The sequence below is a fragment of the Coregonus lavaretus genome (assembly GCF_964263955.1).
Source record: "Coregonus lavaretus genome assembly, chromosome: 26".
NCBI classification, from domain to species: Eukaryota; Metazoa; Chordata; class Actinopteri; order Salmoniformes; family Salmonidae; genus Coregonus; species Coregonus lavaretus.
In genome coordinates, this window is record NC_140013.1 from 25,767,556 (window position 1) to 25,785,562 (window position 18,007).

Consider the following 18,007-nt stretch of genomic DNA (forward strand, 5'->3'; position numbering starts at 1 on the left):
TGCACTATTAGCTTGTGTCACGTCTCTTGTGAGACGTGAAGAGGGGGAATCAAAACTTTATCTTCTGATAAAGTTTTCCCTATTTTGCCAATTACACTGTTAGCTTGTGTCACGTCTTAAGTTTTCCTTCTTTACTGTTACTTGGTCACGTCTCTGGGGAGACGTGAAGAGGGGGATTTGTCGTAGTAAATATATAATGTTATAGCTTGGTCTGACTAAAATCTTGTGCATGACCCATTTTGTGTTGGGCGTTTGTTTTCAATCAATGCTGTTCCTATCCAATAACAATGGACAAAAGGGTCCTATCTTGTCAGCCTTGTCAGCAGGTGGCCAAGGACAACACCCACGCCATAGGTCTCTCAGTTCTTCCAACTCACGAGTTCTTGCTCTGAGGACACACACACACACACACACACACACACACACATCATCACTGATAACACACACACACACACACACACACACATACACACACACACACACACACACACATCATCACTGTTAAACACACACACACACACACACACACACAAATCCCCTCTCTTTAGGCTGAACATTTGAAGACAGAGAACCCGACTCAGAGCCAATGCAACAGTGACACTAGCCTGGAGGGGCCCTCGCCCAACTCATCAGGACCAATCAGAAGATCAGAACTACTAGATTCAACCTACATAATTTATTGTATAAAATGTCTGCACACAATGTTTTCGGGGCTCTCTTCAGATAGCTCCCTAAGAGTTTGACGAACGAGTCCGTGCACGCGATTCCAGATATCTTTACCTCTGAATAAACTGCCTTTTATTATACCATATCCACCCTGTCCAAAGTCTCTACTTGGTCTCAGTTCTCCAGTAAACTTGTGATTATCAACACTACGTTATGAGAGGAAAAGGGACTAAATTATTAGGGTGTGGCACATGGGCTACTAACAGCTTACTACACAACATACACTTAGTATTACTTTCTTAGCTGCAGTATACATATCTCCCTGGCATATTATGTCGTTTATGCAGCAGCATACAATACATTTTTGGACTCACCTTGTTGTGCTGTGCTCACTTGAACAGGAAGGTGGTGCGGCGGTCCTTTGTGGGCAAATTTTGTCATCAAACTTTTTCATCAAAGACGGGCATTCTCTGGATTTATGGTGATTTCAAGACAACTGGGAACTCTGAAAAAGGTTGAATCATGACATCAGTGATCTTCAGGTCGGAGCGCTAGAAAGAGGCCCGATTTCCCGACTTGGAATTCCGAGTTGGATGACCGTTCAAAACGTATTTTCCCAGTCGTAGCTCGTTCAAATCAAAATCAAATCAAATGTTATTTGCCACATGCGCCGAATACAACAGGTGAAATGCTTACTTACAAGCCCTTAACCAACAATGCAGTTTTTAAGAAGAAAAAAAAAGTGTTAAGTAAAAAAAAGATAAGTAAAAAAAAAGATAAGTAAAAAATAGAAAAAAGCAAACAATTAAAGAGCAGCAGTCAAATAAAATAACAGGCTATATACAGGGGGTACCTGTACAGAGTCAATGTGCGGGGTTAGCGGTTAGTCAAGGTAATTGAGGTAATATCTACATGTGGGTAGAGTTTCCAGTTGTCTTGAACTCACTGAAGTCTGAGATTTCCCAGTTCAGAGTTTCGAGTTGTTTTGAACTCGGCAGAAATCATGCTGGATTGACAGCATGGCCAATGTTGAATGTTTATCATTTTAAGCTTGGAAAAGAGACCCTTAAACCCAGAGTTGGACCACACACCCTCTCCACTGAATAGCAGGCTAGTGATTGCTTTGCAATGCTTGCACTTAGCCACTGATTCCTTCCAAACCACTCATTGTTGAATTTGCGATTTACAAGTTGTTGTGTAATGTTTATGAGCACCAATACGTTTTATCTATAATTTCTCTTACATTTACATTTAAGTCATTTAGCAGACGCTCTTATCCAGAGTGACTTACAAATTGGTGCATTCAACTTAGGATAGCCAGTGGGACAACAACCCTTTTCCCTTTTTCTTAAATGGGGGGGGGGGGGGGGGGGGGGGGGGTAGAAGGATTACTGTTATACTATTCCAGGTATTCCTTAAAGAGGTAGGGTTTCAAGTGTCTCCGGAAGGTGGTCAGTGACTCTGCTGTCCTGGCGTAGTGGGGGAGCTTGTGCCAGAGCAGCGAATAGCTTTGACTGGGCTGAGCAGGAACTGTGCTTCCGTAGAGGTAGGGGGGCTAGCAGGCCAGAGGTGGATGAACGTAGTGCCCTCGTTTGGGTGTAGGGTCTGATCAGAGCCTGAAGGTAAGGAGGTGCCGTTCCCCTCACAGCTCCGTAGGCAAGCACCATGGTTTTGTAGTAGATGCGAGCTTCAACTGGAAGCCAGTGGAGTGTGCGGAGGAGCGGGGTGACATGAGAGAACTTGGGAAGGTTGAACACCAGACGGGCTGCAGCGTTCTGGATAAGTTGTAGGGGTTTAATGGCACAGGCAGGGAGCCCAGCCAACAGCGAGTTGCAGTAAAAATATGTAAATCATTACATTAATATGTTGGTAACCCTATGTATTAAAGTGATAATGCCCTCGAAGCGGGTGTTTGGAGGATACATTGGCACAACACCCCTGCCAATAAATCCTACAAACACCAGCTTCTCGGGCATTATCACTTAAAAGGATAAAGCTAAGAACTTCATAGTTTAGAACACTATAAAAATATGGAAGAAAATGAAACGGATTCTACAAGAACCAATATCACTTCCTAAAAACACAACCTTATGGAACAATCATTGGATAGCTTTTCAGAATTCACAGATAAATTGGTCCACATGGAAAACTAAAGGCATAGAAACCGTAAATGATTTGGTAATAGGAAATACAATTATTTCCACGACAGAATTAAAAAGTAATTTTGGATTGACCAATGTAGATACATTTACATTTATTTAGCAGACGCTCTTATCCAGAGCGACTTACAGGAGCAATTAGGGTTAAGTGCCTTGCTCAAGGGCACATCGACAGATTTTTCACCTAGTCGGCTCGGGGATTAGAACCAGCGACCTTTCGGTTACTGGCACAACGCTCTTACCCACTAAGCTACCTGCCGCAGATATACTGAACAAAAATATAAACACAATATGCAACAATTTCAATGATTTTACTGAGTTACAGTTCATAAGGAAATCAGTCAATTGAAATGAATTAGGCCCTAATCTATGGATTTCATATGACTGGGCAGGTGCGCAGCCATGGGTGGGCCTGGGAGGCCATAGGCCCACCCACTGGGGAGCCAGGCCCAGCCAATCAGAATAGGTTTTTCCCCACAAAAGGGCTTTATAACAGACAGAAACAGTCCTCAGTCCAAGGTATACACACAAGTTACTCTTGCTATATTTTTCAGCAGCCTTTCCCTTACCATTACAGCTAAAATGATTGCCACTGACTGGCTGTGTAGTCCAACTCCAAACACCTGCATTATCAAGTTCAATTGACAGGACTTTGGTTTGCTCTGGATGGAGACGTACTATTTTTCAGGTTTCCATGATGTTGATTGCGCTGCAGAAGTGTCTTTAGTGCTTCAGGGTCAAATATAGTGTGTCCACATTCCTCCAAGACAGAGGGGGCAGCACTGAGCCATGCTGCCGTCTGAGGAGCAGAGGAATATACAGTTAAAATACACTATGCCAGACACCTGATGTTTTACACACATGGAATTACCTAAAATGTCATGTGAAGTATTTTCTATTCAGTTGTACTCTGGCGATCTTTGTAAGACAGCAAACTATTTTTTTGGCATACAACCTACTGTAAACTAAAAGGATCAAACGTATACTGTGATGCTTTAATCTGTACCTGTGTGAAGTCTGGCACAGGTTGCAGCTCCTCCAGTCTGGAGAGGAACTCCCATACCAGTACCTGCACTGCTGTGTCATACTGAGGGCCGTAGTGTACTGGCAACACCTCCTGAAAAATAGATAATTTAACACAAAGTCCAGTGCCAATGCTGATACAAGCAATAAGCACTTTATAGTCACGAACCAGAAAGATCTCTTACCTGAAAGAAGTGCTCCCTCTCAGAAGGGTCTTCCAGCAGGGTTTGGACCAACTCCACAAAGTTAGACTCTGTAGCCTCCAACTCATCATCATTAAGGACCCTGGGACTAAACACCTCCCTCTGCAACTGGATCCTGGACTTCCTGACGGGCTGCCCCCAGGTGGTAAGGGTAGGTAACAACACATCTGCCAAGACATCTGCCAAGCTGATCCTCAACACAGGGGCCCCTCAGGGGTGCGTGCTCAGTCCCCTCCTGTACTCCCTGTTCACCCATGACTGCATGGCCAGGCACGACTCCAACACCATCATTAAGTTTGCTGACGACACAACAGTGGTAGGCCTGATCACCGACAACGATGAAACAGCCTATAGGGAGGAGGTCAGAGACCTGGCCGTGTAGTGCCAGGATAACAACCTCTCCCTCAACGTGATCAAGACAAAGGAGATGATTGTGGACTACGCGGGAAAAAAGAGGAGTGAGCAAGCCCCCATTCTCATCGACGGGGCTGTAGTGGAACAGGATGAGAGCTTCAGGTTCCTTGGTGTCCACATCACCAACAAACTATCATGGTCCAAACACACCAAGACAGTTGTGAAGAGGGCACAACAAAGCCTATTCCCCCTCAGGAGACTGAAAAGATTTGGCATGGGTCCTCAGATCCTCAAAATGTTCTACAGCTGCACCATCGAGAGCATCCTGACTGGTTGCATCACTGCCTGGTATGGCAACTGCTCGGCCTCCGACCGCAAGGGACTACAGAGGGTAGTGCGTATGGCCCAGTACATCACTGGGGCCAAGCTTCCTGCCATCCAGGACCTCTATACCAGGCGGTGTCAGAGGAAGGCCCTAAAAATTGTCAAAGACTCCAGCCACCCTAGTCATAGACGGTTCTCTCTGCTACAGCACGGCAAGCAGTACCGGTGCGCCAAGTCTAGGTCCAAAATGCTTCTTAACAGCTTATACGCCCAAGCCATAAGACTCCTGAACAGCTAATCATGGCTAACCGGACTATTTGCATTGTCCCCCCACCCCACCCCACCCCACCCCACCCCCTATTTCATACTGCTGCTACTCTCTGTTTATTATCTATGCATAGTCACTCTAACTCTACCCACATGTACATATTACCTCAATTACCTCGACTAACTTGTGCCCGCGCACATTGACTCTGTACCGGTACACCTTGTATATAGCCTCCCTACTGTTATTTTATTTTACTGCTGCTCTTTCATTTAATTTATTTTTTATTTAATACTTACCTATTCTTTTTACTTAAGACTTATTTTTCTTAAAACTGCATTGTTGGTTAAGGGCTTGTAAGCATTACACTGTAAGGTCCACACCTGTTGTATTCGGCGCATGTGGCAAATAAAATGTGATTTGATTTGATTACTCTGTCAGTAAGCATAAACAAACAAAACAAATGACATCAGACATTAACTTAACCTCAACATATGGGCTGAACACATCTTAAAAACATATTTGCTTCACTTTAAAATGTTGCCAAAATAAGTTAACTTAACTCTTTGTGTACAGCGTATTCTGTCAAATAATGGATTTTGTCCAGGTGAGGCTGAATGGTCACGAGGTCAGCTGTGCTCTCATTGCGACATAACTCCAGAACCAGCTGAAAAAGAGGTAGACATGTGAGAGGCAGCCCCAGGGGAAAACATACTATTTGCAGCTAGTAGCTGCCCATACTTTATCAGAATCCTCTGCATTTCCACCTCTCTCACCCTTGCTCTCAGACCCAGGAGGAGTTGGGTCCTCTGCCTGGAACTCAGCACCTCAGGAACCATCTCTGTCACCAAAGTCACAAACTCCTCCAGTTTCCCATAATGCTTTACAATATGCTGCTGAGCCACTTGCCACAAGAATGCTAACATCAGGCATAATAGTGGAGCAAGGAGACGCAGTGAGGACAGAGTTAAACCGGGACCTACAGTGGGAAACAAACAAATCCAAGTTTAAACCTAAAATATTGTACAGGTTAGATCTAAAATGTCTTTAGCTAGGGTTTGGGATACTAGCCAGCTTCAGTGAATATCTATAAAGCCAGCCACCGTTTTAAAAGCACTCACACAAAAAACAAGCAAGTTACCATTTTGAAAATGTATAGTACAACTTAATTTACCAGAGTCTTCCGCCTCTGGCAAGGACTTAGGCTGAATCGACTCCAAAAGCATTGAAGTTCTTATTTCGCTGACTGAGGACAGCATCCATGATGGCAAACCATCTTCTTCCACGAATGTTGGAACTATGTTTGCTAGTGTAGGTCTTGATTTTTTTTGTATTCCTGTTTCAGCTTTTTTATTTTCTCTCTGCACTGCTTAGACGTCTTCGTAGATCCGAGGGCAGCGAGCCCTGAACTAAGTTTGGTAAAGACTCTCTTGTTTCTCACTGCGGAGAGAAGCTGCTCCTGAACACTCCCATCTGCCCAGTGTTAACAATGCATGGACCTCCTCAGGTGACCAGCTGTCTCGAGATTAATCTGTGAGTGCTCCAGATCAGTTAAAAGCACTTACAAACTGGCAAACAATGTTAGCTAGCAAGTTTATGCAGTTTTCCAAAAAGGTGTGCTAGATAAGTGTTTCTCAACGTCTGACTATTTTACTGTCTGGTCCCTCAGATGGTTAGCAGACATTACTAAATGACTTCCCATAATGTTCTGCTTCTAGAGGGGAATCAGTCGACTCCTACAGCATAGTAGGGGAATTTATCATAGCAGCGGAAGTACCTATTCGGTGACCAAGGAAACCATGGACCTCATCAGGTGTCCAACTGGATGGAGATTTTGTCTGGGGAAGCACCAGATCAAATCAAATCAAATTGTATTTGTCACATGCGCCGAATACAACAGGTGTAGACCTTACAGTGAAATGCTTACTTACAAGCCCTTAACAAACAAGGCAGTTCAAGAATGAGTTAAGGAAATATTTACTAAATAAACTAAGGTAAAAAATAATAAAAAGTAACACAATAAAATAACAATAACGATGCTATATACAGGGGGTACCGGTACTGAGTCACTGTGCGGGGGTACAGGTTAGTCGAGGTCCAGTGCCAATGCTGATACAAGCAATAAGTTGACAAACAGACAAACAATATTAACTTCCGAGCTTGCAGTCGCAGGCCAAGTTAGTGTTTTAAAAATGTGCACTAGTGTAGATGCTGTACTAGACAACTTAACTTACCAGAATCTTCGACTTCTTGTGGGGAATCAGGTTGAGTTGACTCCCAAATCTTTCCATCTGAATCTATTACCAAAGTACTTGGTTGGTGACGGAGGACACTATCCATGATGGCAAACCATCTTTCTCTACAGCGGTTGTAGCTTCTCTTCTTATTGTCGTCCTTGATTTTATGGTACTCTTGTTTCAGCTTTATGATTTTCTCTCTGCACCTCTATGACGACCTGTTAAACCCCAGGGCAGCGAGCTCTGAACTAAGTTTTGTAAAGACTCTCTTGTTTCTCAATCCAGAGAGGAGATGCTCCTGAACACTCCTGTCTGCCCAGAGTGTTAACAATGCATGGACCTTCTCAGGCGTCCAGCGGGATGGAGATTAATCTGTGAATGCACCAGATCAGTTGAAAGACACTAGTAAGCACAGATAAAATGTTTTCCGGTAAGGTCGTAGGTAATTTAGGCTTACTAAAAATGTAATGGATCAGTGTTTCTCTGTTTACCATAATCTTCTGCTTTTTCAGCCTAGAAGCTGAATTTATCCCCTCAGACCCTGAAGTTCCTGAACGCTGACTAAAGAAACCGTGGGCCTCATCAGGCATCCAACTGGATGGAGACTTGTCTGTGGAAGCACCAGATAACATGTGTACTCAACACAAACAGGGTCACAATAACTAGCAAAGCTTGTGTAACACGGTATTTGTGAGCTTTGTACTGTACTTCCTCTGCCCAGAGACCTGGTCTTAGCCTATGTGGCACAAGCTGCTTCATTCCCACCACTGCTACCAATGTAGCGGGAAAGAAGAGAGAGCTGCATCGAGGCTTCTACGGTGCAGATGCGAGCGCCTAACGGACTGTACCACAAAAGCCTGGGCCTCTGGGCAAAGCAGTATAACGCTCACATACGCAGTGTTAGCCTACACTTGCAAGTAGCTTTAGCTATGGAAACACCATTCACCATTCACCATTTCCTAATGTTACTTAGCTTATAACACTGGGAAACCAGTGGAGGCTGGTGGGAGGAGTAATGGCTGGAATAGAATAAATGGAATGGTATCGAATATCATCAAACATATGGAAATCACGTTTGACTCTGTTCCATTTATTCCATTCCAGCCATTCCAATGAGCCTGTCCTCCTATAGCTTCTCCCACCAGCCTCCACTGTGGAAACCGCATGGAAAGTTACAGCAGTGTTGCCATGATGAAAAAAAGGCAAATAGGCCATGGTCCAATACTTTTTTGCCTGGCCTCCAGTGGTGGAAATACAGGCCAAGCACTGGGGTCAACCAAAGACTTATATATACACTAGATCACTAATAGGGGGCACTGGGTTGAAGCCAGCTTGCCTCCATCTTGGCACTCCCCCACGTTGTAAAAAATATTTATGGAAATGCATTTATTAATGTCTACATTTGTTTTTGCTACATTTATTTTATTACAGACACCTTAATGCATACTTTAAAATTATACTGTGAGCTAAACATACAAATAAAAACATTTTCCTTAAAGTATATATTGTTTTAATTACTAATGTTGCTGTCCACTACAACAATAAAAATACTTAAATACTTGTAATTTTGTAATTTAATTCCTATGGAGGACTGCTCTACTGGGGAGTGCCAATATGGCTGAACGGTGGCTTCAAAGCCTCTCAATGGCCAATACCCATCAGTAATCCAGGGTTTATATACATCATTGTGTAAAACCCTGAAAAGTGACATTAGTCCAAGTTACCGGGATCTTGCGCCTCTGGTGGGAAATCAGGCATGGACCACCTGCACTGTTGTGTTGATGTTTTGATAAAGCCTTGGGCAGCAAGCGCTGAATTAAATTAGGTAAAGACTCTCTCGTTTCTCACTGCAGAGAGAAGCTGCTCTTGAACACTTCCGTCTGCCCAGCGTGTTAACAACACCTCTACCTCCTCAGGTGTCCATTGGCATGCACCGGACAGAGATTTTGTGTTTTCCATGGTAATTTATTTGCCATTTCTAGAAGTTTATAGAAAACCCTTTTCACAATATTCTGCCTAGCACGAACTTATCCTCTGCAGCAGAGGGAACTCTCGGTCTTCCTTTCCTGTGTTGGTCCTCATGAGCCAGTTTCATCATAGCGCTTTATGGTTTTTGCGACTGCACTTGAAGAAACGTTCAAAGTTCTTGAAATTTTCCAGACTGACTGACCTTCATGTCTTAAAGTAATGATGGACTGTCGTTTCTCTTTGCTTATTTGAGCTGTTCTTGCCATAATATGGACTTGGTCTTTTACCAAATAGGGCTATCTACTGTATACCACCCATATCCTACCTTGTCACAACACAACTGATTGGCTCAAACGCATTAAGACAGAAAGAAATTCCACAAATTAACTTTTAAGAAGGCACACCTGTTAATTGAAATGCCTTCCAGGTAACTACCTCATGAAGCTGGTTGAGAGAATGCCAAGCGTGTGCAAAGCTGTCATCAAGGCAAAGGGTGGCTACTTTGAAGAATCTCAAATATATTTTGATTTGTTTAACACTTTTTGGGTTACTACATGATTCCATATGTGTTATTTCATAGTATTGATGTCTTCACTATTATTATACAATGTAGAAAATAGTAAAAAGAAAGAAAAACCCTGAGATGAGTAGGTGTGTCCAAACTTTGTCTGAGAGTCCTTTAGGTGCCTTTTGGCAAACTCCAAGCGGGTTGTCATGTGCCTTTTACTGAGGAGTGGCTTCCGTCTTGCCACTCTACCATAAAGGCCTGATTGGTGGAGTGCTGCAGAGATGGTTGTCCTTCTGGAAGGTTCTCCCATCTCCACAGAGGAACTCTGGAGCTCTGTCAGAGTGACCATCGGGTTCTTGGTCACCTCCCTGACCAAGGCCCTTTTCCCCCTGATTGCTCAGTTTGGCCTGGCAGCCAGCACTAGGAGTCTTGGTGGTTCCAAACTTTTTCCATTTAAGAATGATGGAGGCCACTGTGTTCTTGGGGACCTTCAAAGCTAGAGAAATGTTTTGGTACCCTTCCCCAGATCTGTGCCTCGACACAATCCTGTCTCGGAGCTCTACGGACAATTCCTTCGACCTCATGGCTTGGTTTTTGCTCTGACATGCACTGTCAACTGTGGGACCTTATATAGACAGGTGTGTGCCTTTCCAAATCATGTCCAATCAATTGAATTTACCACAGGTGGACTCCAATCAAGTTGTAGAAACATCTCAAGGATGATCAATGGAAACAGGATGCACCTGAGCTCAATTTCGAGTCTCATAGCAAAGGGCCTGAATACTTATGTAAATAAGGTACTTCTGTTTTTTAGTTTTAATAAATTTGCAAACATTTTAAAAACCCTGTTTTCACTTTGTCATTATGGGGTATTGTGTGTAGATTGATGAGGAACAAAATTAATTTAATCAATTTTAGAATAAAGCTGTAATGTACCGATGCCAGGAGAACGCTACCTGCCCGAATGCATAGTGCCAACTATAAAGTTTGGTGGAGGAGGAATAATGGTCTGGGGCTGTTTTTCATGGTTCGGGCTAGGCCCTTTAGTTCCAGTGTAGGGGAATCTTAACGCTACAGCATAGAATGACATCCTAGACAATTCTGTGCTTACAACTTTGTGGCAACAGTTTGGGAAAGGCCCTTTCAGGTTTCAGCATGACAATGCCCCTGTGCACAAAGTGAGGTCCATACAGAAATGGTTTGTCGAGATCGGTGTGGAAGAACTTGACTGGCCTGCACAGAGCCCTGTCCTCAACCCCATCGAACACCTTTGGGATGAATTGGAACGCAGACTGCGAGCCAGGCCTAATCGCCCAACATCAGTGCCCAACTTCGCTAATGCTCTTGTGGCTGAATGGAAGCAAGTCCCCGCAGCAATGTTCCAACATCTAGTGGAAAGCCTTCCCAGAAGAGTGGCGGCTGTTATAGCAGCAAAGGGGGGAACAACTCCATATTAATGGCCATGATTTTGGAATGAGATGTTTGACGAGCAGGTATCCACATACTTTTGGTCATGTAGTGTATATAAAACACAGGAAAATCACATTTGTGACTGCACTGGTCCTTTAATGTGATTACAGTCGGTGGTTGTGTGTCTGCTAACCAACCCCCTGCAGGAAAACAATAGTGTCACCAATTAATTCACGTGATCCGAGTCTGACACACATCAATTCTGTTCTGCAGCATGTTGTGTGTGATGTGCATAGAGATAGAGGATTCTAGCGCCCAAAATCCCATTTTAACATGGTCAGCGCCATTGAGGACTTTTACCATTTTTAAGTAGTCAACTAGGTGGGACTTCATATGGGTTAAAGAAGGATCACATAATTCCATCCAGGTCACCAGGAGGGATCAGCCAATTAATTATATTCGTAACCAAACATTAGATAAATGCAGATAGCAGTAAATTGCCAACCTTGGCTTTATATCTGTTCAAACAACACATTCCTTGTGGCAGTATGCACCCTTTCAGTTTGTTTGCCAACTCATAGAAGTAGTAGTAGAAGAAAATTGACTACTTCAAAATGGAGATGGCCTCAATGGCACTGCCCGTGCTCTCAAAAGCGCCATTTCAAGGAAACAGTAAACATGTTGTTCCCCACGAATGATGCAGCACCCTTGACTGATTTATATGCATTTATGTGCCAGACCACGCCCACATTAATGTTTATTGGTCAATAGCGGCCATTTTGTTTTAGGTACTAGTCTAGAAAATATTTCATTGAGAGACCTTTGTCCATAGATGCCACATATCAAGTTTCGTACAGATCAGTTATTTGGTGCAAGAAGAGTAGCGTGAAGTGTTTTCACAAAATTCTAAATGGCGGAAAATCTATCTTGGCTTACTTTATGGGTCCCTGAGGCAAATTTGTTCCTTGTGAGGAGAGGGGACCTAAGTACCGAATTTTTTAAGTTTGTATTTTCAATCTCTTGTTATAGCACAGCATAGTTTTGTCAAAATCGGGCCAGTGTTTCATCACTTTGCTGTAGTCCCCTGTAGCTCAGTTGGTAGAGCATGGCGCTTGCAACGTCAGGGTTGTGGGTTCGTTTCCCACAGGGGGCCAGTATGAAAATGTATGCACTCACTAACTGTAAGTCACTCTGGATAAGAGCGTCTGCTAAATGACTAAAATGTTAAAGTTTTGTTTAAGAAGTGAATGAGCTTTTCTTTAATTTAGGACTTCACCTGCAGAATCTATGACTTTTAAGATGTGTATTCAGAATTGTACTTTAAGACTATATCCTCCCACACTTAAAGCACTGGTGAGGTTTCTCACCAGTGTGAACAAACATGTGGCTCATTGAGAGTGCCAAAACGTTTTGTGCACAAGGTGCAGGGGTATGGACGCTCTCCTGTTGCAAGATCGCATATGAACCGTAAGATCGCATTAAGCTTTGAAACCCTTCCCACAATGTTCACAGGTGTAGGGACATTCTCCTGTGTGAAATCGTGTATGCATCGTCAGTTCTCCTGAACTAAGGAATGCCTTACCACAGATGCTACATAAATCGTTTTTCTCCCCTGCATGCATTAGCGTGGATCTTGCTAGGTTGGCCAAACTTCTTCCCACAAATAGTACAACTGTAGGGACGCTCCCCAGTGTGTGTGCGTATATGACATGTGAGTATCTGAGAATTATTGAATCTCCTGTCACAGTGAGAGTATTTGTATGGTCTTTCTCCTGTGTGCTTTTGCTGGTGTATTTTCTAAGTACTTTTAGAAGCATATCTTTTGTCACACTGGTTACAATGGAATGGAAATGTGAAAACCTTCCCACAATGAGTGCACTTGTAGGCCTTGATTTTGGATGCCCAGGGGATCCTTTTTGGGCTGCGTGTGGGAAGGGGGTGATCAGTCCCAGATTTTTCAGAGCGCAGACACTTCCATTCCTCCCCTTGGTGCGTAGTCCTGATGTGCTGGCGGATTATTGTGCTGTGTGAGGGGATGGGGTCATCAGTCCCAGGTGGCAGCTCACCATTCAATCCTGCAATGACAAAATTAGGAGGGCATGTTGTATAAGAGGTGTTGTTCTACACAGATACTTGAATGACCATTTGAGAAATAATTGTGTATTTCCTCACTATACCCATTTTTACATTTTACATTTTCGTCATTTAGCAGACGCTCTTATCCAGAGCGACTTACAAATTGGTGCATTCACCTTATGATAGCCAGTGGGACAACCACTTTACAATATTATTTTTTTCTTTTATTTTTTTCTTTGGGGTGGGGTAAGGGGGGGTAGAAGGATTACTTTATCCTATCCCAGGTATTCCTTAAAGAGGTGGGGTTTCAAGTGTCTCCAGAAGGTGGTGAGTGACTCCGCTGTCCTGGCGTCGTGAGGAAGCTTGTTCCACCATTGGGGTGCCAGATCAGCGAACAGTTTTGACTGGGCTGAGCGGGAACTGTGCTTCCGCAGAGGTAGGGGGGCCAGCAGGCCAGAGGTGGATGAACGCAATGCCCTCGTTTGGGTGTAGGGACTGATCAGAGCCTGAAGGTACGGAGGTGCCGTTCCCCTCACAGCTCCGTAGGCAAGCACCATGGTCTTGTAGCAGATGCGAGCTTCAACTGGAAGCCAGTGGAGTGTGCGGAGGAGCGGGGTGACGTGAGAGAACTTGGGAAGGTTGAACACCAGATGGGCTGCGGCGTTCTGGATGAGTTGTAGGGGTTTAATGGCACAGGCAGGGAGCCCAGCCAACAGCGAGTTGCAGTAATCCAGACGGGAGGTGACAAGTGCCTGGATTAGGACCTGTGCCGCTTCCTGTGTAAGGCAGGGTCGTACTCTGCGAATGTTGTAGAGCATGAACCTACAGGATCGGGTCACCGCCTTGATGTTAGCGGAGAACGACAGGGTGTTGTCCAGGGTCACGCCAAGGCTCTTTGCACTCTGGGAGGAGGACACAACAGAGTTGTCAACCGTGATGGCGAGATCATGGAACGGGCAGTCCTTCCCCGGGAGGAAGAGCAGCTCCGTCTTGCCGAGGTTCAGCTTGAGGTGGTGATCCGTCATCCACACTGATATGTCTGCCAGACATGCAGAGATGCGATTCGCCACCTGGTTATCAGAAGGGGGAAAGGAGAAGATGAATTGTATGTCGTCTGCGTAGCAATGATAGGAGAGGCCTGCAATCCCTTATGTCAAATACAGACCAAATAACTGAGATTCTTTATTGAAAGGGCATTTTAATCCAAGAATATGCTTGGAGGGGTACCGACCCATAGTGAACCAAAACATAGGTTAATTATTTTATTTTTTATCTCTGGCTTGGGCTTCAGCAACTAACTATGTAGCCAGCAACCATTGTGAGAGCATACATTTAGATTTTACTGATTTAGCCGACGCTATTATCCACAGCGACTTACAATTAGTGCATTCATTATAAGATAGCTAGGTGAGACAACCACATATCATCACAGTCGTAGCAAGTACATTTCCCCTCAATAAAGTAGTTATCAGCAAAGTCAGTGCTAGTAGGTTTGGGATTCATTTAAGATCACTGACACAAACGGGAAAACAATGTTAGCTAGCTAACTTACCATAATGTTCCTCTTCTACAGGGGGATCAGGTTATGTCAACTCCAACAGCATAGTAGCTTAATTTATCACCTCAGACCCTGAAGTTCCTGGTGGGAAATCACTTGAATGATCGGCTAGTGATGGCTATAAAACAGTCTGATGGCCTTGAGTTTTTCAGTCTCTCGGTCCCAGCTTTGATGCACCTGTACTGACCTCGCCTACTGGATGATAGCAGGGTGAACAGGCAGTGGCTCGGGTGGTTGTTGTCCTTGATTATCTTTTTGGCCTTCCTGTGACATCGGGTGCTGTAGGTGTCCTGGTGGGCTGGTAGTTTGCCCCCGGTGATGCATTGGGCAGACCGCACCACCCTCTGGAGAGCCCTGCGGTAGCGGGCGGTGCAGTTGCCGTACCAGGAGGTGATACAGCCCGACAGGATGCTCTTATTTGTGCATCTGTACAAGTTTGTGAGGGTTTTAGGTGCCAAGCCAAATTTATTCAGCCTCCTGAGGTTGAATAGGCGCTGTTGTGCCTTCTTCACAACACTGTCTGTGTGGGTGGACCATTTCAGTTTGTCAGTGATGTGTGCACTAGGTTTGACCAGGGTCCATAGAGAAAAATAAATAACCTTAACCAGCTGCTTTTTGCTGGTGTCCCTTTCTCTCATATCAGTGCTACCCATACGAAAAAATAATATATTGATATTTGAACAACATGCCGTGCTGAAGACTGCAGGGAGACCATCCCTGGTTATCCAAGATCACTACAAACCAGAAAAAAAGAGCAGTCTCTAACCCAGGTCCAAATCTTGGTATGTTCACAGGTTGGATAATGTGTCCCATTTACATCTCAATACAGTAGCTTTAACCTGGGATGCCGAACTAGTTCAAGTTCAGTTGGCTACTGTTTATGAAAACTCACCATGAGCCTCTGATGTGCAAAAAAGTAGACACTTCCTCCTTGTGTGGTTTAGAATGTTCGGAATAAGGCGGATTGTCTAATATTCCAGAGCAGGACTCGTCACCATCATCACGGACCATCTCCTCGGACTCACTAGACGCTTGGCTGCTGCTGGTGGCAATTTTATTAGAGGACAGACTGCTTCCCCAGATAGCGTCACACAGTGACAAATATGGCCAGTCGTCACAGTCGCCATAACTTTGGCTATTGTTGTCCTTTATTTTCTTATATTGACTCTTCAAATGATTCAGTTAGCTGTTGTCGTAGTAAATATAAAATGTTATAACGTGAAGAGGGGGATTTTGTCATGTGTCTGGTATTAACAGTGGGCTGTTGTGTTGGTTGTCGAACAAAGGACAGTAGAAGAGCAGCCATATCTTGTCACCGATATGGCCTAGTCAGGAGTGTAATAACAGGACAACACCCACGCCCAAGGCCACAATCACCAGATGGTCCTCACCAGTTCCCTGGACACACACAAATATTTCATTTGCACGCACACTCATTCTCATGCCTCACGAGTTCTTTGACACACACAGACATTTCACTGTGGACGCACACTCAAACTCCACTTCCTTCTACTGGTCGGGTGCCAAGGGCAGAGGACTCTGCCGTGCACCAATGGGGCATCTGCTCTGGACAGAGCAGACCCGCCTCCTACGCCTCGGGAACCAATCAAGGGACTAGAAGAAGGACCCCTTCCTTTATGTTACATTGTATAAGTAATGCTGTAAACTCTGTTTATTCATCCTTTCTCAACTGTCTCCTTAAGAGGCAATTGGTTGGGTCCATGCATGTAGCTTGAGCAGTACCAGCTATCTCTGTTTTAATAAACTGCCTTTTGCTTAAGCAAATTCCTCTCTGTCTAGCGTCGTTGGTTTTGTACTCCCTCTCCTAATTGTGGGTTCACCAACACTGTGGACCTTGTCTTTTCTCCGCTTTATGCCCCTGCTGTGGAGTATGACTGCGATCTTACTATACACCTTGCTGTGCCGTCTGGTACCAGACATCTGTGCACAAATCTCCTCCTTCGCACGGATCTGGAGGTCTGCTATTTCCACATTGGACCAGTGTATTGTCTCTTGAATTTTCTGTGCATCCTGAATCTGAGAACACGCTACAATTTGTTCCAGACCCTCAATCTCCCCGCCTTCCTCCTCCTGGGAATTATTCTTGTCCATGGACTGAAGTCGGTCTGTTAGCGCAATGCAGACAGAAGGCGTCTTCTGTAGGGGGTTGTTTTGTTAAGAGCCGCGACGCTTGGTCTGAACATTAACAGCTATACGGCTTTGGAAGTATAAGGACCTTATCTTTCTTATCGGCGAGAAGTAATAATACTTTTTTTACAAAGATTAAAATGATACACCTTTATATGGTTAGGGTTCCCACACAACCCTATTTCGATGTTACAGTGCTTGTTTACTGAAAACAGATGGAAGATAGTGGACTACCTGTGCTAATTAGTTTTCTACCTCTGATCACCTGTGTATAAACCGGAAGACAGACACCATAAACGTGTTTTCACTGAAAAATACTGTTGGCTGCAACTGTTAAACCCAGTTAAAACAGTGAACAGTATAGTAAGGGGTTTTGCAGAGAGTTTCCGTTTGCGAGGGAGGAGACTTTGCTTCCTTCCCACTTGGTTACAACGCATTCACAGTTGCCCCTCCCTTGCATGTCTGCCTCACTTGGCACAACTTCAGAGATGGTTGTGTGACTACTAGATGGAGTACAGACAATGATTTATATATATGCTTTCCTCTACCCAGGCGTTGCTGACGCATGCCAGATCTTACAACGCCTGGATAGGTATTTTAAGTATCAGCTAACCACATCATATAGTAATCTGTCAGTCGATGACACAGTTGATGACGTAGAGCGCAACCATTGGTTGAGGCAACGCAGGGTTTTAAAGCGTTAACAACAAAACAAAATGCAAAGGGAACAGTTAATCACAATGCTTTTATTAATACTTGGTTTCAATATGTAGTAAAAATTAAAACACTTTTTCTCTCTCAAATTAAGCCTACCGTCAAAAAGAAAGAGGGGAAACAGGGCCGGCGCCAGAACGAATCAGTTGGATGGGCCTTTGATTTCCTTAGGTGGGCAAGTTTTTTCACGGGGCCCATGTTTTAAATGGGTGTTATAGTAAAGACCATAGGCAGTTTGGAGAAAATGACAATTTATCCTCCCATTTCTACCGATCTGCATGCCAGTTATGATTATTTTTATACAAGCATTTTTGTGGAACAGTTTCATTTCAATAATAACGTTTTATTTTCTCAAAAACGTGTGGTGAATCATACAAATCTGAATTAAAAGGAT

The 18,007-nt window shown here is 44.1% G+C and overlaps 1 protein-coding gene across 1 annotated transcript in view; it reads right to left on the reverse strand.

Annotated features, from left to right (window-relative positions):
- Positions 1 to 3,462: 3,462 nt before the first annotated feature.
- LOC311101960 (uncharacterized protein) overlaps positions 3,463 to 18,007 on the reverse strand; it is a gene marked incomplete at its 3' end in the record, with an annotated part of 33,060 nt that continues 18,515 nt past the window's right edge. The window contains exon 12 of the mRNA XM_084143194.1: positions 3,463 to 3,624. Coding sequence (XP_083999320.1) covers positions 3,463 to 3,624 — 162 coding nt within the window. The remainder of the gene's footprint in view (positions 3,625 to 18,007) is intronic.